General features: G+C 38.1%; 1 protein-coding gene across 4 annotated transcripts in view; it reads left to right on the plus strand.

Moving 5' to 3' along the window:
• Positions 1-6,826: 6,826 nt before the first annotated feature.
• The window catches only part of RAP1GDS1 (Rap1 GTPase-GDP dissociation stimulator 1), a 149,077-nt gene continuing 134,003 nt past the window's right edge, over positions 6,827-21,900 (plus strand). For 2 of the 4 annotated variants that reach the window (XM_057727896.1, XM_057727898.1), the window contains exon 1: positions 6,833-6,949. In XM_057727896.1, the coding sequence (XP_057583879.1) occupies positions 6,946-6,949 (4 nt within the window). In that variant the 5' untranslated portion in view covers positions 6,833-6,945. Of the gene's footprint in view, positions 6,950-21,900 lie in introns of all 4 variants that reach the window. The other 2 variants (XR_009052698.1, XM_057727897.1) reach the window with 2 other exon arrangements.

Consider the following 21,900-nt stretch of genomic DNA (forward strand, 5'->3'; position numbering starts at 1 on the left):
GGTGAGGTTAGGGGTGAGGAAACAAGTTTATGTGAAGCAATGCAATGAAATGGAAGGAGCATGGACTTTGACATCAAACAGACTTGGTTCAAATGCCAGCTCTGCCTTTTATTGGCCATGTGACATTAGGCAAATTAATTAAAATATCTTGTTTATCCATTTCCTTATCTGTAAAATATCTAACATGTGGCTAGTATTCTACGTTAGTGTCACATGAGAATTTTTGACACATAAATGATCCCAAGAGCATCAGACTGATTTCAGTTACCTCCCAGTTTTGCCTGAGGCCAGTCCAGGGCAGGAGGAATGGAATGCTTTAAGACTTGGATGATTTCTCTAGCAAGTTTGTGAGGATGTGTACATGTGGGTGGGTGGGGTGAAGCACGGAGATAACTTTAGGTAGTAAAACTGAATGCCTCTATCAGCACCGAGCACCATGAGGAAAATATTCCTTAAATTCGAAAGACAGTTCATGTTTTCTCCCCTTGACAGACCTATTATAACTCACAATATTTACAGAGAAGAAATTTGAGAGCCAGAGACACAGCAAACTGTCCCAAAAGACAAAATTAACTGCCACAGAGGTAGTTAGAGGTAGTTAGAGGTAGAATAGGACTCAGCATTCTTGTGTCTTGAACTGTCTTTGCCTCTAATATGTACTCAACCATCAGGTCTCAGTGTTCTCAAGCCACCTATTTATTTTACTTTGGCACAACTTTCTCATCATTATGGAACATGGAAGATAAAATGAGGTGAGAAAACTTGGTAAGGAGTCTGTAAACTGAGATGTCATTTTCTGAGCTGATATCTCACTAACAACGCTTTAAGGACTGAGTTAAATTTGAAGTTTACAGGAAGAAAAGGAAACAAAGGTTATCTGTACTTATCAAATGGTCTAAAAATATACAAATGTAACAAATCCCTGCATGTCATGATTTAGAATCCTAGATGCATAGCAAACTTCTAACACCCTTTTTAATGCAACAGAATGGCAAAGCCAACTGAAATTAAAATAGGCCATATATTATTTCAAGAATAACTGAGCCTATATCCTAATCAAAAGTAGCTTTATTAAATATTCATAAAATATTACAGTAACACAGAGATCCTGTCTTTTAAACTTGTAAAGTTCAGAGAAGCAGGAGCAAAAAAAAAAATATTGTAAAGACAATGACACTTGGTTCAAAAAAAATATTTTACAATATAGTATTTTTAACTTGTTGAGGTCACACAAAATATAAGGTATTTCCCCTCAACCTATTTATCTACACATTATGGCAATGAGGATTTGAGTCAGAGAGGCTTAGATTTGACTTCTGCTTCCTTTATTTATTAGCTGTAGATCCTAAGTTAAATTATTTAACCTCTCAACATGTTTCATCATTTGTAAAGCTGAGATAATAATACCTCACCCTTAGTGCTGTTATATTATTTAAAATAAACAATCCTAAACAACATCTAATCAATTACCAAGCCAATACCACTTCCTTAGTATTTCTCAAGACTGTCCTTTACTTTCTATCCCCACTGCTTCTGTTTTAGTTCAGCTCACATTTGGAATATTAAAACAGTCTCCCAGATTCTAGTCTAGACCTCATTTTTAGGCACTTTCCACTTTGCAACTACTCAAAGATAAATTTAACTATGTCATTTTCAAACTTAAAACTCTCCAGTAGCTTCCTGCTGCCCTCAGGATACTGTCCAATATCTTACCTCAGCCATCAAGGCCCTACAAGATTTGTTCCCTCTTACTTGTCCACTTTTGTTCCATGACCTTCTCCCTTTCCCCACATCTGTGCACATCTCACTGTAACCACCAACTGCTTGCAGGTTCCTCAAAGATTCAAACTTTTGTCTCCAGGCCCGTGTACATAAAGTCTTTTGATTGGTTGACTTCTGTTCCTCCTTCAGGTCTCTGCTTGATGGCATCCTCTCTGGGAGGCTCTCCAAGGTAGGGTTAAACGTCCTACCTATATTCTTCCACACTACTCCATCCTACAACTTACAGCACTGTACTCTATTTACTTGTCTGTCTCTACCACTGCTCTCCTTAAGGGCCAGAACTCTCTTATTCACCCTTACATACCTAACTCCTAGACAGAATGTCACATGCTCTCAATAAGTATTGCTTTCTTTACTCTACTACTACTTCTCCTGCCTCTATATTATTTTAATCACATTCCATTTCTCAGAAACTTTCAATGGCTCCCTATTTCCTTTCTTAGCAAATTCAAATTCCTTCGTTTGGCTATTTTAGGCCCTCACAATCTGTCCTTCTTACTACATTTTCAGTCTTATTTCCCAGTATGCCCCAACACGTACCTTTTTTTATAGGTCTTATGAATATGACATCTCTGTGTCTTAGCTCATACTTTTTCTCTCTCAGAAAAGATTCCTTTCTCATAATATCTTCAAAAAAATTCTATCCATCCACATCCTTATGAAACCATCTTTGACTTCTTTGACTAGTTTTATTTATATGTTAGTACTCACAGACTTAGGCGATTTTCTAATAGGAAAAAACTTTAAAAAGACTGTTCCTACTCTTGTTTTGCAAAATGTGTACCTATACCTATCTCTTAGAACCCCTAGCACAGTGCTGAGTTCAGAAGAGATGCTCAAAAACAACTTGACTGATTGTAAAGTGCTTCGTCCCATCTAAAAAATGTATATAGGACTTCCCTGGCGGTCCAGTGGTTAAGACTCCATGCTTCCAATGCAGGGGGCGAGAGTTCCATCCCTGGTCTGGGAACTGAGATCCCACATGCCATGTGGCGTGGAGAAAACAAAACAAACAAACAAAAAATGTATATAATCTAGGCCTATAATTGTTTGCAATATGTAGACATTGGTAATTTGAGGTGACAGACTATGAAAAAAGAAAATTTAGATTTCATAAAATGTAGAAAATGGTTAATATGTTAAGTAAATGAGAGGAGGGAAGAATAGGGTTACAGTGAGCTAGGGGTTAAGACATTTCAGTTGTTCAAACTGGACTAGCCTAACCTCATGGAGGCCTTTTAAAACTAGGGCAGAAGACTGTTCACTGACAAATCATTTTTTTTATTACTGCAAAGTTTAGTTAATTACTCCAGTGAGATTCCCTTAAATGTTATTCAGAACATCATGATGAAGAAGCGGCAATCAGTTCCCTATTATTCTTTTAAAGAATATTCTCTCTCTTCTCTCCCTACTTCCTCTTGCTCTGCCCCTCCCGGGACATTTCCTTTACAGAATTTAAATCACCATCTAACCTCTTGAAATTTACATGCATCAGTGAGGTAAGTTTTGTTGCAGACCTTGTCAAAATGTAGTGCTTCTGCCCCTTTCTAATAAACATTTTCCTTGATATTTCTCTTCACCTACCCCACCCCAATAATTTGTTACACAAATAAAAATCTGTGATACTTCATGAATATGTATATATTTCTAGATAGAATCTCTTCCTTCATTTTGTAGCAGGCCTAATCAAATCCTGAGCATTGCTTAACCTGGAGCATGAGAGCTAGTAGATTTATTCTGGAAAACTCTTTTGACATCAGGAGAATATTTCCTAGCTATTTATGTGATAAATGACTGGAAGTTTCATCAAAGCAACTTTTCTAACATGTAAGTTTTTTGAGAGCAGGGACCATGGTTTATTCTTTATCCCTAGGGCCTATTATAGTGCCTGATACATAGTAGGCATGCAGTAAATCTCTATGAACTGAATGAGTGAGTAAATTAGTACAAAAACTAGTCTGTACCCTTTAGAAGGTTCATCGTTTAAGACAGAAATAACAAATAGCAATTATCATCGATATTTATTGCATAACTAATTTTACTTGGTAAGGTGCTAGAGTTTATAAAAAGAATATTAACACCATTCTTGCTTTTTTAAGGCAAAAACTCTGAAAGAAAGAATGAAAGGACTTTCATTCACACAGCAGATTTTTATTGAGCATTTGCTCTGTGCTAGCATTGTTCTGGTGCTGAGGATATAATGGCAAATAAGCAGACAAAAATCCCTGCCCTTGGAGAGCTTAAACTTAAATGGGGTAAGAGCTAATAAGCAAAATATATATTATTTTAGTGATAATGCTAAGGAAAAAATAAAGTATGGAAGTGGGGCTACTATTGAAATTTTAGATAAAATGGCTAGGGAAGGCCTCGTGTAGATAATATTTGAATAAAAAGATAAAGAAAGTGAAGACAAAAATATTACATTCCTGTGACAGAAGAAAAGGTAGGGGAGGGGAACTAGTGTATATGAAAGGGATAGGCATTATACAGGCCCACATTTGCATGTAGCAGGCAGTATTGGGTCTCACTACGGTTACACAGCAGTGCATTGGGACTCACTGTATGCAGTTTGCCCAGAAAGCCCTGTGGTTTTTAACTGGTAGGGGTGCTGAGTGGATGGCTTGTGGATTCAAGCAGAACAAAGAAGGCACTTAAACTAGTATCAGGTGGGAAGTCACAAAACCTCTTCAGCTGTTTTTGCTAGTTTCAATTCATGCATCCAAATGAAAGATAAAAGATGCTCTTAGAAATTACTGTAATATATAACTACAAAAGGAAGTAGGAGGAAAAGCGAAGCAAGTGAACTTGAGACTCTGGAAGAGATTAAAGTAGGTTAAAGAAAGAGAGAGGGACAAAAAATGAGCAGCAGCAATACAAAGGCCCAAGGGTGGCTTCTGGAGAGGTCCAAAATTAAAGTGGAACATGGTAGGGGTGTGCGTGCGTGCGTGCGTGCGTAGCCTGCATCGGTATGTGGATTGACTTATGTTCCCTGCAAATTTGTATGTTTAAGTCCTAACCTCCAGTATCTCAGAATGTGACCTTATTTGGAAATAGGGTTACTGCAGATATAATTAAAGATGAGGTCATACTAGAGTAGTTGGGCCCCTAATGGAAAATGACTGGTGTGCTCATAAAAAAGAAGAATTTCAACAGACATGCCATATGAAGGTTGGCATTATGCTACCACAGTCTAAGGACCTACCAGAAGCCGGGAAGAAATCTTTCCTTAGCGCCTTCAGAGTGAGCATGGCTCTGCCCACACTTTAAGACTTCTGGCCTCTAGAACTGTAAGAAAATACATTTCTTTGTCGTAAGCCACCCAGTTTGTGGTACTTAGCAGCCCTAGGAAACTAATTAAATCCTGTAAGACTATTTTGAGGCAAAAAGCAAGAGCATTGTTAGATCACAGAAAGGAAAGTAGTGTCGTAGGAGTGAAGAGCCTGATTGTCTTGGGCATCAGAAAAGTCTAATAGTTTTGCCTTCTGTAGGTATATTGTATTTTCTTGTTTTACCAAACCTTTCTTTTTAATGATGTTTCATTTTTTAGAAAATCTGCTGTCTGCTCAACAATTACAAGGCCTATTCTGACTTGTATGCTTGTGATATGACGGCAAGAGGGGCCACGGATGAAGGGCGGTGGGGCGCCTTCTTCTCAATTCTGAGTTGAAAGACTAAAAGTTGAAAAGGGAATTTCCAGTTAGCTAATCAGCATCTCCCTCACAGGTTGTGCTGCTAATTGCGCCCTTTCCCCTGCAGGACTGCAGTTGCTGCCGCCTCGGGAGAGTGACCTGATTGAGTCCTCACCCCAACCACCAAGGAGGGGTCAGGGCACGACCTCTGTGCGGAGAAATGGAGGGTTCCCCAGCCTCCTGCCGCGGGGCAGGGGACCCAAGACCAGCCTTCGCCCCGCGCGCATGCCCAGTTGGGAGAGCGCCCTCAAAGGGGAGCGCGCGGCTCAGGTTTTCCCCGCAGTCGGGGAGGTGCCGGGAGCGGGCGGCGGCCTGCGGAACTAGGAAACTCCGGCCGGTGGACCCTGCGGGGCCGCGGCCAGCTCAGCGGACTCCTATTTCCCCACCGTGGCAACCTTGTTCCTGTCGCGTTCAAAGGGAGCCGGGCAGAGCTGTGCACATCCCGGGAGGGTGGAGCCCGACGGCCAGGACACCCTCGTTACAGGGCTTTCTGGGCGTCCTCCGGGGAAAGAAAGGCCGCGCGCCCCTAGGAAGGAGGACGACACACTCTCCGAGGAAATCCCGGGGCGGTCACTCCTCTCGCCGTCCGGACCTCTTTAAACTGGTCTTAACTGTCCCACCGATATGCCCGCTAACACTGAGCGCCCTCCCAGCGGCGGCCTCCCTGCCCTGTGCCCGGCGGGCCCAGAGGCTGCTCTGAAAACGGGCGCCCTCAGGTATCCTGTCTCCAGAGGCACCGGCCTCGTCGCCAGGCGGTCCACTCCAGCTTCGTTTCAGGACGTCCGCTTTGCTTTCCGACCAGCCGCTCAGGTCTGAGGAGGCCCAGCGTCTCCTCCTTCGGGAAATTCCGGCCTGGGCACCCGGGCTGCCCCGTAATAAACACCGCCCCGTTTTCCGGGTGTAGGTTGGCGGGAGCGGAGTAGCCAGCCGGATGGTAGTAGCTCGGGTTGAACATCCCTGCGCCCAGCCTTCTCAAGGCTCACCCTCCGCCCCTCAGGCGGCCGCCATCAAGCTCCAGAGCAGCGGCTGCAGCCGGCCCGCAAACACACGCCCACCCGCACGCTGAGATTCTCTTGCCCCGGGGGAAGAAAGTGGGAAGCACTGAGCATGCTCGATGGGGGAGGGCGGGGCGCTCCCGGACCGCGCGTCGGGGCGGGCGCTGCTCCGGCCGGCTCGGCGGCTCGGCGCCTCCGCCGCCCGTTCGGTGCCGCGCCCGCCGCAGGCTGCGCCCGCCCGCCCCGCCCTACCCCGCCCCGCCCCCCGCCGCTCGTCCCCGCCGCGGCCGCGCCGCCTGCAGCAGCAGCAGCAGCAGCAGCAGCAGCAGCAGGAGCAGCTGCTCCTCCCCGGCGGCCGACCCCCGCGGGTCCCTCCCTGGCTGCGGGAGAGACAGAGGTAGAGGGAGGACACAGCGCCGCGCCGCCCGCACCGAAGACCTTCGCCTCGCCCTGCCGGCTCCTCACCCTCTGGGAGGAACATGGGTAAGTCATCCTTCCTTCCCCGTCATCGCCTGACATATTTCTCTTTCTCGGCGTGTGGCAGGGTGGGAGGCATTTCTCGCGCAAAGTTGCCGGATTTCTCAAATCCACGGGCGTGAGGCAGCGGCTCTTCCTCCGGGGAGAGTCGGCGCACGCGGAACGCACGCTGGGTCCGCGGGCTGGGAGGGTCCCGAGTGCGGGGTGGGGTCGGGTCGCGGGGCCGGACCGCCCGCCCGGCTCTCGGGCACCGCGCTGCCTCGCCTCCCCTCCTCCATTCTTCCTGCCCGAGCCGATGCGCGGGCACCACAGTGCCTGCCTTGAGAGCTCGCATCCGCTGCCCCATCCCGGTTTCTTCGGAGGCCGCCTGCTTCCTTTCCCCCGCGGCTGCTGGTCTGGAGGCTCGGGTTGGACCACGAGAAAAACCACTTCACGTAACTTCCCTGCCAGGGCGACCTTTCCCCATCTTGAGGACTGCCCATCCCAAGGCGAGGAGATGTGAGCAAGTAGTTTGTGAGGGAGATTTTACAACCTGCACGGAAATTATTTTTGATGGAGGAGAGCGGACAGTCTCATAGGTTGAAAGGATGACTTGTCAGAGGCCACGAGGAACGTGAGGAAGGATGGATAGAGCCCGCTAGCTGTTGAATTAGTGCTGAGTGACTACAACGTGCAATATTCCTGTGGTGAACCCATTTTCTTGGTTCTTTCGCCTGTCTACTGTAGCAGGAAACTGCAACCTGCTTGTAACATGTTACCGAACTTAACATGTTAGTTACTCTTTCCCAGCTTCCCTTGTCGAAATCTACATAATCTGATTTTAGTTCTTTCGTGTTAATCTCAAGAGTTTTGGATGAGATATTTAAAAGCAAATTATTTATAAAAGTACATGTAATTTATCCTAAACTTTTTTCATATGTTGCTTAATTGTTCAGTAATTGCAAAAAACGTCTCATGGATACTGCGATGCAATTAAAAGACGAAAGTTTTTTTTTTAAATAGTAGCAATTTGGAATACCATGCTTTCTGCAAGTTCCCCAGTTTGCTTCCATTCCTGTCTATCATAGATTTCTCTTATTGAAATTTGCTACATTGGCATCTGTCAACTCGGACTTTTCCCACCCCTTCCCTGCAAGTTATTTTAAGCTTGAGATGAGTGTGATCCTTTCATCTGTCAATACAGCGCTCAACACGTCCAGAGTTAGGTCATGGCAGCTCAGAATCTTCAAAGAAGTATCTAAATCTAGAAGTGGTGTTGATGGAGCTTACTCGAAAAGCAAATGCTCCAAGCTCTGATTCAAACCTTTGGCCCTTTATGAGGAAGAGGTCATTGTTACAAGAGGAGGTAGTATGAATGAAAAATGAATCTAGGACCCAGAATTTTATCTTCATTTATTCAGTTTTTTCCTTTCTAATGTATTATTGGTATGCTGAACAAATTTCTGTAAAAATTGGTGGCCCATTTATATATACCTAGCCTTCTCTGTGAGTAGAATTTTAAATAAATATTAGTTCAGATTATTGGACACGTGTTTTTCCCTTGAACATAACAAATTTTATTTTTAATTATAGGCCACAAGTTTGGGCTATAAAATATATTTCCCCTTGTTTCCAGGTGAGCTAAAAAAAAAATCTGTTTAAAATATTAACTTACATGTTGAATAAGTACCTTTTCAGTAGAAAAAAATTCAATTCTGTTGCAATACCAGTGAAAAAATACTTAAATTATTTTTAAGTATATTATTTTATTTATCTTGAAAATCTCGAGTTCTATTACTTGATTTCAAAAAAAGTCCAGATAGAAATCCATCTCTCATTTGAAGCTTCTTAGATATACTTTGATTAAATCACTCTCTCTCCTCATAGCATTCTGTTTGTACCTTGTTGGAGGCTTTTTAGTCCTTACATAATCAGCTTTATAATGGAGTTGTTTATGTGTGTGTTGTGCATTTAATCATGCATTCCAGAAAATGAAAATTATTAATTTTGAAGTCCTCTGCAGTGCTTTCCACATAGTAGGTATTTACTAACTCTTTGGAGAATTAATTGTCGAACTGGAAACCTATCATTTTCAACTTGTGAACCTGAAACTATGGGCTCTGAACAAACATTTGAGTTGGTAGATATTATGGAGGTGATGGAGGTGTGAAGGAAGTGGGAACAGAGAAGTCTAATTACATTGCGACTGCTCTTCTCTCTCAAAAAAAAAAAAAAAAGTGTTGGGTTGTCTAAGAGGTATGGGTTTTGGAGCAGCCACCAGGCAAGCTCTTTCCTTCTACACTGCTGTTTTCAATGGTAAAGCTATTTAGTTTGTGATCAGTAAGTACATACAATAATGTAAAGTTGAAACATTGGGAAGCAATTTTACATTCTAAACCAAGGAAGTTATTGTAACAATTCATATATACATAAGGGCTATGCTGATTAATGGTAGGGGAAAAAAAATCACTTTTTAATGTCTTTTCAAGAAATAAATAAGGTGATTTTTTAAAAAAGATATTCTTATGGCAATGATTTTTCTCCATAAGAAAGTGAAGAAAACTTCCTATGTAGTCTTATGGACCATGGCTACTATTTTATGTATATATTTTATTATAAATTCAGCATATTCTTAGTATTTGTTGACTATCAACCATACATAATGTACTGTGAGAGGATAAAGATTAAAAAAAATCATTTTTTCAAGTTTCTTATGTTAACAGGAATAATGTGATACATACACAGATAACTCTAACAGAAATAAAGTATGCGTGATACAAAAAAAAACCTTAACATATTTTATAGTTTCAGAGGATGGAGAGAAATTTTCAAAAAAATGATGTTATTTGATCCAATGGTTGGTTAAGCTTCTGAAAGATAGAATAAATGGAGACTGTTAATCAGGATGGGAGTGGAGGGATAGAAATGACATAAATGAAGATACAGAGATAGGAACATTCAGTTTCAATATAATTAAATAACCATGTTTGGCTGGAGCAGAAGGCTGGACAGAGATGAAGAAGTATTAATAGGTAAAGAACAGATAATGGAGGACCCTGAATGTCAAGCTGAAGAAGTTTTTGGACTTGACTTATCTATTGAGGGACTGTTAAACATTTTTATGTAGTTAAGTGATGAAGCCGAGCTGTGGTTTAGGAACAGTAATCTGTCAATTGAGTGCAGGATGGATTGGATGAGAAACTAGAGAATAGTTCAGAAGGTAGTTGTTGCAGTTTGGGTGAAAATATATATTTGCCTGAACCAAGGTATGGCAGTGGTAATAGAATATTGCAAATAAAGAATATGGAATTAAGAAAGGAGTTATACATTGTTGCCTGGGCAATAATGAGAATGTGGGATCTTTTAAAAATATATTTAATCCATTGGAAGAGGAAACATGAATAGTCAGTTTTGGACCTGTTTAGTCGGACTGTTTAGTTTGCCTTTTAGCTTCTCTGCTTCTTGATGACAGGGACTCTCATGTTAGGTTTTGAATACATTTCTAACACTAGTGTCTCACACGTAGGATCTATGCAGTAAAAATTTGTTGACTGACCAAAACTAGGTAAAAAATATTTAACAGTTATATTAACTCTCAAAAGAGGATTTGAGCTAGAGATCTGGAAGTTATCCACCAATATCCTGAAATAATATTTGAAGTAGGGTAGGAGGATGAGAGTCAACAAAGAAAAAGAAAATTTGTCCAAGGTAAGAATCTTGAGGAATGCCCCATTGTTAGGGAAAAAAGAATGAAATGATTTGACATTGAATAAGACAGTAGTAGGTAGGAGTGAAAGACTAGAACAGGCATATGGTTGATTTCAAGAGTGAATTGTCAATAATGGCTTTTGCTTCAGAACAGTGAGAGTAATAGGACTGAGAAAAGGCTCCCAGTTGATGTGATTTGGTTAGGATATTACCTAGAGTATTTTCTAAAAAGCAGCTTTAGGAGGTATGATAGATATGGAGGTCAGTTGTAAAGGCTAAGAGGATAATGAGTAAGTGGAGACAGAGTTCACTATCTATGGTAGTACAGTATTCCTTGTCCTGTTTAAAGATCTGCAAGTAAGCATAGTTTTCTTTAAACATTTTTTGTGTCGCACTTTACATGGACTGATATGTGCTATTTTTTTGCCTAACAGTAATTTGTAATCTCACAATAGTGCCTCACATTTCTTTGACATTCCATTTTTTATGTCTTTGTGACTTAGTATAGTATACTTTTTATTTTTGCAATATCTGTCATGTAGAGTGAGTTTAGAAATGGTTTTATAATTTTACATGACATTTTGCATAAAGGATACTTTACTGATGAATGGTTTTACAACTTTTTATTTACTATTAATCTCTGTGAATTTGCATTTCTCTAGTTACACGTATGCCTCGAATTATACTCTTAATTCATGGAGTTTTCTTTTTCTTTGTAAGTATTTAATAAGCCTTTTGGATAATTCTTTTTTTTTTGGCTTGCATTTCTAAGTCTAGGAATAGTTTCATAGATAGTCAAAATTGGTATTTTTACTTATTCTTTACAAGTCAAGATAGAACAATAAAATATTTTTATAAGCTGGTGATCACTAAAATTTATTATTTTTAAAGAGCATAGATTATATATTGACTAGTTCAGTAAGTTTTCTTATGTTGGCTTATTTTGCATATACCCACTTTTCTTTTTCCACATGGGAGAGGGTTAGATTCATTATCTACACACAGTACAGTCATATTTTCTAAAGTCTCTAGTATTACTATTTGGAAAGTTGTAATACCTTAATTCATTTTGAGAACCATAGAGTTTTAATTTTCACAGTGGAATATTGGAGCTTCTAGGTGCCTTTAGGGAAATAGTGTGGTTGCTCTCTCCAGAGATTCAGGTCAGCTGAACTGAACTTGGTGATTCTGGAGTTATTGGTGGTACCAGCAATAGCTGTAAATAATTATGTAAAATTTTAATATCTGCTCATGAACATCAGGAAGAATGGAGAAGGAAGATCCACTCCTTTGGGAACTCCATGTTAATTTTAGATAATCAAATGTTCAGATAACTGATGAAGAAAAAATTTATTTTAAAATGCTTTCCTAGACATTTAACTTGACAAAATAGCTCTTTCTTATGCAAAGAAGAGCAAAAAAAATTAAGATCAGAATAGGTTATAAAGTCTATTTTGGTTCTAAAATTCTATGATTCTTTGAAACTAAACTTTTAAATATACTCAATATCATTGATGTCTTAAGTATGTTATAATCATCGCTATATAACTTTTCTTTATTGTTCAAAGGGTAATGTCTCCTTGAGGTAGAAACTTCTGAGTATGAACTGACTTGTTAACTTTGTCTAAATAGATGGCCTAAAATAACATTATCCATAGTGGCTGAGATATGGATGCTGAATTCAAATTGCAGAGTAATGTAATTCTCTCAGCACATCTATTTATACAACTTTTGTTGGTAGAAGCACTCCAGGAGTTAAAACTGAGAATTAGGATAGTGATAAATGGGAGTAAATTGAGCTGCTAGCCATAATTGGCTATACTTATAAGCTCCAAAGTCCTTCTCACTTTTTGTTCACAAAATTAATTTTTTCCATATGGGTTCTATATCTGACCCCTCCTCTGAAGGCTGTTTTGCTCAATTTTGTCCACATTTATGGCTTTAACTAATATCTATATGCTACTGATACCTAAGAATATATATCTGGGCTCTGTCTTTTTATGTAGTAGATTGTTAGACATCCCTACATGCATAGTCAGTTCAAACTCATTGAGTTCAAAACTGAATTCATTATGTAATTTTTTAATAATGATAACCAGAAGTGTGTTGATTAATGTTTCGCCAGAAGCCTTTCTCCAAAAAAGGTCGGATTTGTGGTGGTCCATTTCCTGTGAATGCATAGTTGGGAAGAAATGAGATGCAGCACACCATTATATAATATATCCACCCTTTAGACATAATAGCCTCATAAGCACAGATAATAATAAAATATAGTAAAGTAATTAAGTAGTGATGAGTTTTGAATATTAATAGCTTTGTTTTAATATAGTTTAATTTTAAGTTTATAAAATTTAATTTTTGATAATGGCTATTTTAATAACTGCCTCACAGAATTCCTAAAAATTTAATTATTATCTCATGGGCTGATGCAAGGAGGCCCCAGCACACCTTTGAATTAATAATTATCATTTATTACAAATTATTGATGTCAGTAATCATGTTAAACTTTACATTCTTTGAATATTTTTTAAAGTTAGTTTTAATCTCTTCAACAGTTCTGTAAAGTGGGTGACACTATCCCCATTTTACTGACTCAAAGAATTATCCAAGGGGACAGAACTAAGTCTCTAAAATCCTGTTTTAGAGCATTGATTCTCACACTTTAGCTTGCATAAGAATCACCTATAGAGCTTGTTTTTAAAAAAAAAAAAAAGAAGAAGAAAAAAATACTGGGCTCACCCTTAGAAATTCTGATTCAGTAGGTGTGGGGTAGGCTAAGAATTTGCCTTGTCAAGACATTTCCCAGATGCTCATACACTACGAATAGCAATCACCATAGAGGAGAGGTCTGCAAACTTTACATAAAGGGCCAGATGGTCAGTATTTTAGGTTTTGCAGGCCAAGAGGCAAAATCAAAGATATTACATAGATAGGAGTGAAAATATATATGAGAAAAAGCAAATATCCACAAAATTTTTATTGACTAAATTCAAATTATAACATGAATTGAGCATGATTTATTGTAATGCAGGTCTCTTAATGAAAAGGTGGTAATTCTTTTTTTGAGCTAGCAATTTCATTTAATTGGGATTCATAGTTACCCCATCATCAAAATTGATGGCAGTTGTTTAGTTGTTAATACAGATCTGTAAAGGCATCTAATTGATTTTGTCTTTGAAACATGTTTTCACACAGGTAAGTACTACCAAATGCTTCTATCAATCATGGGCATATGATCTTAATAATCACATTAATTGTACGGAAGGTATTTATAGAATTCTTTTGGATTCTGTTGATATTTTCCATTTAGTATACTGTTTACATTGCAAATTAATCAATTGAAAGTTAGGTGGAAGCTCCTCAATTGCATAGTTAAATGGATTTTAATATATGGAAGTTTCTTTTGCACTTGCAGTGAGGTCTGGAAAACACCTTTGGAACTGTAGTTTGAACTTGCATAATATATATGTGTTGCAAATTTGTATGTGCACAGAGATCTTCTTGTCAACTTTTGACAGCACAAGAAGTGTATAAAGCAGATTGATGGTTACTTGTGATTTGAACAATGTTGTCAGAATGACTTAGCATAGTGTGTTTTGCATATAAGCACTGTGTTTCACCTTGACTTTCATGTCAAATGCGAGGAAACATTATCAAATCTGCAGCAAAATATAACTTCCAAAGGTATTCATTGTTTGATAATACTGATTGAAGGCACTTCTTTTTGTTCAGAAATTTCAGTATCACAGTTAAGCTAAAAAAAAAAATCACTATAAAACCGTACAACTGCTAAGCCCTTAAGCTGCTGTGTGATAAAGCAAATTAAGATATTCAGCTTCTATTTCTTAACAAAGCACAAACAACTGACAGTGGTTAAATCTGTGAGAGTGAATGAAGTTCATACTATTGGTTCAATAATACATGTTAGTTTAAAATATTTTTCCCATAAAATACATGCTGATGAATAATATAATGAAGAAACACAGACTTTAAACACCTTATTTTCACAAACTTTGTAAATTTATTCAACTAAGCCTTATTCTGTTCTTCACATGTCTTTACCACTATCAGCTGTAACACATCTCAGTAGATTCCTCTTCAGGTTGTACTGAATTAATGTTTTCTCAACTTTAAAATTATTTTTGCCTGTTTTATGCAGAGTCTATAGAGGCTGTTCTTCAGTCACTCCACGTTCAGCCTTGACTTCTCGAAAATAAGAACACTATGCAGTATCACCAATCTCTGTTAACTCATCAAGAACGAAGGAAAACCTGTTAAAATTATTTGCCTTGTCATTTAATTGAATGTTGATCTTGCTCCCAGTGCCCTTACCTCTTCAGGTAGTATTCTCACTGAAAGGATATTCTTAAACAGGTTTGTCTCACTCTGGAAATGTTTCTTTGGTTGCTATAGTCAAAATACAGTTTAATTAACTCACCATGAGTAAACAGCTTTCCCTACTTGACTAACAAGTGAGCCACTCAGAAACTTACTTTATTTGCAACTTCATTTTCACTTTTTATTTTTGTGAAGAAATTCTGCTATGATAAGGTACTTTGTTTTATTTATTTTTAAAAAAATTTTATTGGAGTATAGTTGCTTTACAATATTGTGTTAGTTTCTGTTGTACAGCAAAGTGAATCAGCTGTATGAATACATATACCCCCTCTTTTTTGAATTTCCTTCCCATTTAGGTCACCACAGAGCATTGAGTAGAGTTCCTTATGCTATACAGTAGGTTCTCATTAGTTATCTATTTTATACATAGTATCAATAGTGTATATACGTCAGTCCCAATCTCCCAGAGGTAGTTTGTTTTATATTTTCTAACTCCTCTGATGATTGTTTTCTTATGAATTGTGACTATGTTGAATACTTAGTCTGGTAACATAGGTATACGTTGTATTTTTTCTAGCATAGCTATAGTGTCGTTGTGTGATACAGTAGTTTGCCATCTAATTCAGTAACAAAATAATCCATATGCCACTTTAAACATTAAAAGCATGGTATTTGAAGTATGCTTTTCTAGTTTTGATGTGATGGTCAAAATGAAATGTTGTGGTATGACAGTACACATGGTGCTTGAAACACTGAACAATCATAACTGTGTCACTGCAGCTTGTAGTACATCAGCAACAGTGTAAGGTGATGAGAGTGCCACATGTGGTTGCAATCTCACCTACTCACCTCTGTCATAGTGAAGTGAACAGGTGTAGACAATAAATAAAGGAATGAATTGTGTCCGGATAAAACTTATTTGTGGACACTGAAATTTGAATTTCATATAATTTGCACATTATGAAATATATTCTTCTTTTGACTTTTTTCAGCCATTTACACATGTAAAACCATTTTACTTATGGGTTGTATAAAAACAGGCAGTGGGCTGTAGTGGCTGACACCTGCTGTAGAGAGAGTAATGCTGTACTAACTCACCTTTCCCCAAGACTTTTTCTCCCTCCGTAGCTCACTGGATGGCATCACCATTTATCCAGTCAACCATTACTAAAATCTAGAATCACTCTACTTCCAATACCCTTAGGGTTCCCTAAATTCTAATAATTCTACCTCCTTGAATCAGTCCTCTCCTCCTTTCTCCACTGTAAACATGTCAGTTCATCTCTTGAGACCACTTTACTACTCTAACAGATGTTCTTTCTCTCAGCATTCCACCTCTTAAGTTCTTGAATGCTTCTAGAATACTCTTTATAAAATGTGAATATAATCATTTAACTCCTTAGATATTTTTTCAGTAGCTTTCCAACATGTTTAACAGGGTTTCCAAACTCAAATGAAACTATATGATTGAAGAGAGTTAAATGGTGATCTTTTCACACAGATGCACTCCCCCCCTTTTTTTTTGCATATTAAATCTAAAGGAATATTTTACTCCCATAAAAATGTATGCTTTCTTTCATTTTTCCTGACGAAATGTCTTTCTTTTTGCCTTTTATTTTCTTACCTTTGATCAAAGACAAAGTTTAGAAAAATGTTTCTCTACCATAATAAAAACAGCAATGAAAGCACGATGAATGGTAGCTAACACTGGGCCTCACTGTAGGGCTACAGCAGGAAATGGTGGGACTGTGGCCAACTAGGGAGTATGTGCCCAATCTGAAAGAGGAATTCCCTACTCAACTCCAACCAGTTTTGCCATGTACAAATGTGGGCCCAAGGAAGCCAGATTATTGGAGTTTTCAAAAGAAACCAGAAATTACATTTTTATCTGAATACTTCAGATTGTTGGTTTTTGGAACTGTAAGATCCAGGGCCTCAAACAATGACATCTATTTGGCTCCATCTCTTTCTGTCCAGATAATGGAACTGAGGCTCAGTGAGTTTAAGAGACATACCCAATTTCACACATTTAGTTAGGGTCAGATCTAGAATCTTTATTTCCTACCCCTTTACTGGTGTTTTGTTAATTATACTAGGCCAGCTTCAATTTGTTAATGGAAAAAAAGCGTGCACACACACACACGCACACACGCTAATAACAAGGATTCATTCAGGTAAATAGGTTAGTGAAAAACTCTTCACTCACTTCTACTGCTAGGCTCCAGGCCCTCATCTCATTCCTCTACTACTGAGACCATTTCTTAGTTGGCCTCTCCATACTAGACTGTGTGCTCCAGTCTTTTTACATGCTATGACCAGATTAATCTTTTTTTTAAGACACCACATTGATCATGTCACTCCCCTACTCAAGATCTACTATTGCTTCAACTGTCAATCACATCAAGTCTAAACTCTGCTTAGCTTTCAAGATCCAAAGAAATCTGCTACCTCTCTTGTATTTCCCACTACTCCCTGAAATACATCTTCCTTTGATAATCTCACTATGTCCTAAATATTCTTCATCCGTGGTACCACCAAGACACCATTGTTCATGCTATTCCTCCTTCTAGAATAACTTTTCATATTCATTCTCCTTAGTCTAGTTCATGAAAAGTACTTCTGACCTATCATACTGACCTCTTATTGTTCTCTGGATACCTCTCACTTAATTTTAGTTGCTCAATATTTCATAGTTCTTATTGGCATTCAGTAAATACTCATTTGTTCATGTTATAGAGTCACTATAGATTCAGGTCAGTCTTCTGCTCCTAATTTAACAGCATTGCCCAATAGTGGTGATAGACATATCTGTAATAGAGCTTGCAAACCAGCAGTCCATGGACCACATATACTCTGCAGATGGAATTTTTTAGCAAAGTTTTAGAAATTGGAATTAGTTGTCAGCATTTAAATAATCAGGAAATTTCTGATGAAAGTCTACTTCACCAACTTTTCTTGAAAAATTAAACATTTAGGATCTCTGAACGTGTATTTCTATTGGTGACAATCAGTGATAGTTGTCCTTTAAGCAGGGTGTAAGATCCCCAGTTCATTACTTCTTATCTTTTTTTTTTTTAAAGACACTTCTTTTACCACTTTATTGTTTTGTTTGTCGGTTTGTTTTTGGCCTCGCTGCCTGGCATGTTGGATCTTAGTTCCCTGACCAGGAATCAAACCTGTGCTCCCTGCATTGGAAGCACAGATTCTTAACCACTGGAGGGAAATCCCTCTTCTTAGTACCTTTAATCTACAAATTTCATTCAGTACTCTCTCATTCTTGAAAGTATTTAAATTTGCAGTGTCTGAGATTTCTGTTATAGCTTTTGAACTACTAAAGAGTTAATTATATTCAAATTGGTGATAAGATTGAACTTGTATTACTTTTTGAAAATACATTTATTTTAAAATTAAGAAATTATTGTGAAAATTAAATCATACAACTAGTCAAGAGCAGAGTTATCTATGATACATATGGTCATCAATGATGATTAAACTGAATTTTCAGTTGATCAAATGATGTAAGAAATCAAAGAGAGTGTAGAATCTCTGCTCTTCCATAAGTTAGTTAACTGTTTAGTATAGTCTTTGGCAAGTTAATTAAGGTCTTTAAATCCCCATTTCATGTATATCCTTAAAATATTATCATTATTATTGAATAGGAACCAAATAATAGATGTCAGTTAAAAATGGAAGGGGGATGTCCATTTCATAGAGAACTAATACAAATTATCATATGGGAAACTTCAAGCTCAGTTACCTAATAAAGACCTACCAGCCCCCAAGCCAAGATCTGTTGTATTTTTCCTTTCTTTTTTGGCTCTCAAGCATAAAATACATTTTCTAGGGAAAATGATGGCATAGCATTTTAAAAAGCCATCAAAGTGCAATAAGACTGCTAAACTGTTTCTAGAGAATATTATTTTCTTATATGTTAGAAAGTATTTTCTAACATATAAGAATAATATAAAATTAAAATAATTACATAAAAAGAATTACATGAAATCATATAACTTAAAATTATTTTTTTAATTTTAAATTATTTTAAAAACTTATATAAAAATAATTGTATAACATAATTTCAAATAACTGGTAAGTTCCCTGAATTTATGGGTAGAGTTTTCTTTTTTATAGTCAGGAAAAAAATATAGCCAGCAATCATTGTACTTTAACAAAAAATTATTTTCATAACTCTGAGAAGCTCATATCATCTAAGATTCTTTTTCACAACAAATTTGTCAGGTTGTAAAAATTATTCCTTTAGCTCTTCTGAAAAATATTCCCCTTCTAAGATTCCTCAAGTAACTCCATTATGAAAGATGAAACTGATCATTATCAGAAAGTAAAACATGTTGATATATTTATGCTTCACAGAAATATAAATGTTGGTTTATCTTTAAAATTATAAGGTATAGTTGGCTTCAAAAATAAAATCAATTAGAACAAAGACACAGTTTATATGAGTTTTTAAATTAATTTCCTTTTAGTTGCAAGAATGCATTTTTGGGAAGGGTGGTGTTAAGCTCCCCCCAAAAATAACTGTCAGCTATCTTATTTCTGGCTTTTATATAGTTTGTATAAAGCACCATAGTCAGATCAGAAACACAAGACTACCATGTTAAGCATTACAGAAAGTGACAAAATAAGGACTGCAAGTCACATTTTTTTGCTTTTTTTTAATAGACACAATATATTTTTTTTAAGATTTAATTTATTTATTTATTGGCTGCACACAGGCTTTCTCTAGTTGTGGCGAGTGGGGGGCTACTCTTCGTTGTGGTGAGCAGGCTTGTTTCGGAGCATGAGCTCTAGGACATGCAGGCTTCAGTAGTTGCACGCACGGGCTCAGTGGTTGTGGTGCATGGGCTTAGTTGCTCCACAGCATGTGGGATCTTCCCTGACCAGGGTTCATCAGGGAAGATCCCACATGTTCCCTGCATTGGCAGGCAGATTCTTAACCACTGCGCCACCAGGAAAGTCCCCATTTTTTTGCTTTTGAAAAGCTTAATCTCTAAGATAAAGAATAATATAAAAAAATGAATAATAGAAACAGATAAGGCCATAATTTGGATTCTTTTTTAAATTAATTTATTTTATTATTTGGCTGTGTCAGGTCTTAGTTGCAGCATGCGAATCTTCATTGAGGCATGCGTGATCATACGTTGCAGCACGAGGCATCTGTAGTTGTGGTGCACTGGCTCCAGAGCATGTGGGCTCAGTAGCTGCGACACTCAGGCTTACATGCCCCGAGGCATGTGGGATCTTCATTCCCCGACCAGGGATGGAACCCATATCTCCAGCATTGGGGAGGCAGATTCTTAACCACTGGACCACCAGGGAAGTCCCCATAATGCAGATTCTAGGAAAAGAGAAAACACCTCCCCCCTCTAAGAATTTAAATGAGAGGATAGATCAAATTTACCTTTTCAGCACCTAGTACAGATTCTCTGGAATATACAAGTGCTCATTACCTATAATCTGTAAATTTTTTCATGGAATTTATTTACTTATTCAATTAAACACTTGTACTAAATAGCATTGTTCTGCCCTTGAGATGCTGTGGCAGAGACTGCTCCCTGATACATTTCATTGTGATTTTCTTTCTTTTCTTTCTTGATTTTTGTTTTGTTTTGTGACATATTAAGACCCATATCTAACGTGGTTGGGTTATAAATTCATTATTGAAGAGCTTTCATCTATACAAAGCAAGATACAGGTAGTCCTGCTTTGTACAGCGCTGGTATACATGAGATCTATGTGAGGTTCACTTATCGCAGTACTGTGTAGATTACTTGGTCAGTGACAATGCCCGGACTTTGAAAGCACACATCTGGATTTATCCCAGCTTTGACATTTAACTTTCTGGGCAAGTTATCCAGCTTCCGAATTCAACTTTCTCATCTATTAAGATACAGGTAATAATAACACCTATTTCACAAGGTAGTTGTAAATATTATATAAAGTAACAATCATATAAATTTTAATTTCTGTTTCCAAAGCTGAAAATATAATCATTTTGGGGAAACTTTATCTTGTATTCAGAGTTAAAACCAATCAAAGGTTGTAATGCTCTTTGTTGTATTATTTTAACCAAATTATGTAGTGAATATTAAGTTGCTGTATCAGATTATATTTTCCAGAGATAGCCACAACAATTTCTCTTGGCCCCAGGTGTTCTAAAATTTGCCGCTCTCCATTGGGAGTTGGGAAGTTCTCTTCCTGTTGAACCTAAGCGTGCCTGTGACTCACTTGTAACCAACAGGAGGCAGCAGAAGTGATGCTGTGATTTCCTAGGCTCAGTAGTAAAAGGCAGTGTTGCTTCTATTTTGTTTGCTGATAAACTGGCCTGCTTGGAGTCCTGAGAAGTCTGAGACCCTGCAGATGCCATGCCGTAAGGAAGCCAGGCCAGGTGGGGAAGCCTCAAGTGTCAGGTCTGCAATCCTAACATTCAGGTCCTTCCAGGACAATCACCAGACATATGTGTGAGTGAACTATCAGATGATTCAGATGATACTAGCCTCAGCCGTGGAGTCATTCCCAGAGACATTCCTAGCCTTTGAGATTGGCATTGAGGCCCCAGACCTTGTGGAGAAGACACAGGCCCTCCTCAACGTGCCCTTTGTGAATTCCTGGTTCATGGAATCTGTGAGCACGATAAATTGCCTTTTGTTTTATGCCAGTAAGTTTCGGGTGGTTTGTTATATAACACTAATAATTGGAAAAGTTATAAAATGTGAAAGATACATTGTTTCAGTAGGAAACATTCTGTTAAAACTCATCAAAGTGGGAACTACTTGCCAAATAAATGTTTACTGATTTTTTTTTCATTTCAAATAAGGAAAGCCTAAGGGAAAAGTTTTTCTACTAAGTAGCATTTCCCTATGGTTTATTTAAATGTTCTTTATGTGACATTAATTCCATTAAAAAAATATTCA

The sequence above is a fragment of the Hippopotamus amphibius genome, chromosome 3, assembly GCF_030028045.1.
Source record: "Hippopotamus amphibius kiboko isolate mHipAmp2 chromosome 3, mHipAmp2.hap2, whole genome shotgun sequence".
Lineage (NCBI taxonomy): Eukaryota > Metazoa > Chordata > Mammalia > Artiodactyla > Hippopotamidae > Hippopotamus > Hippopotamus amphibius.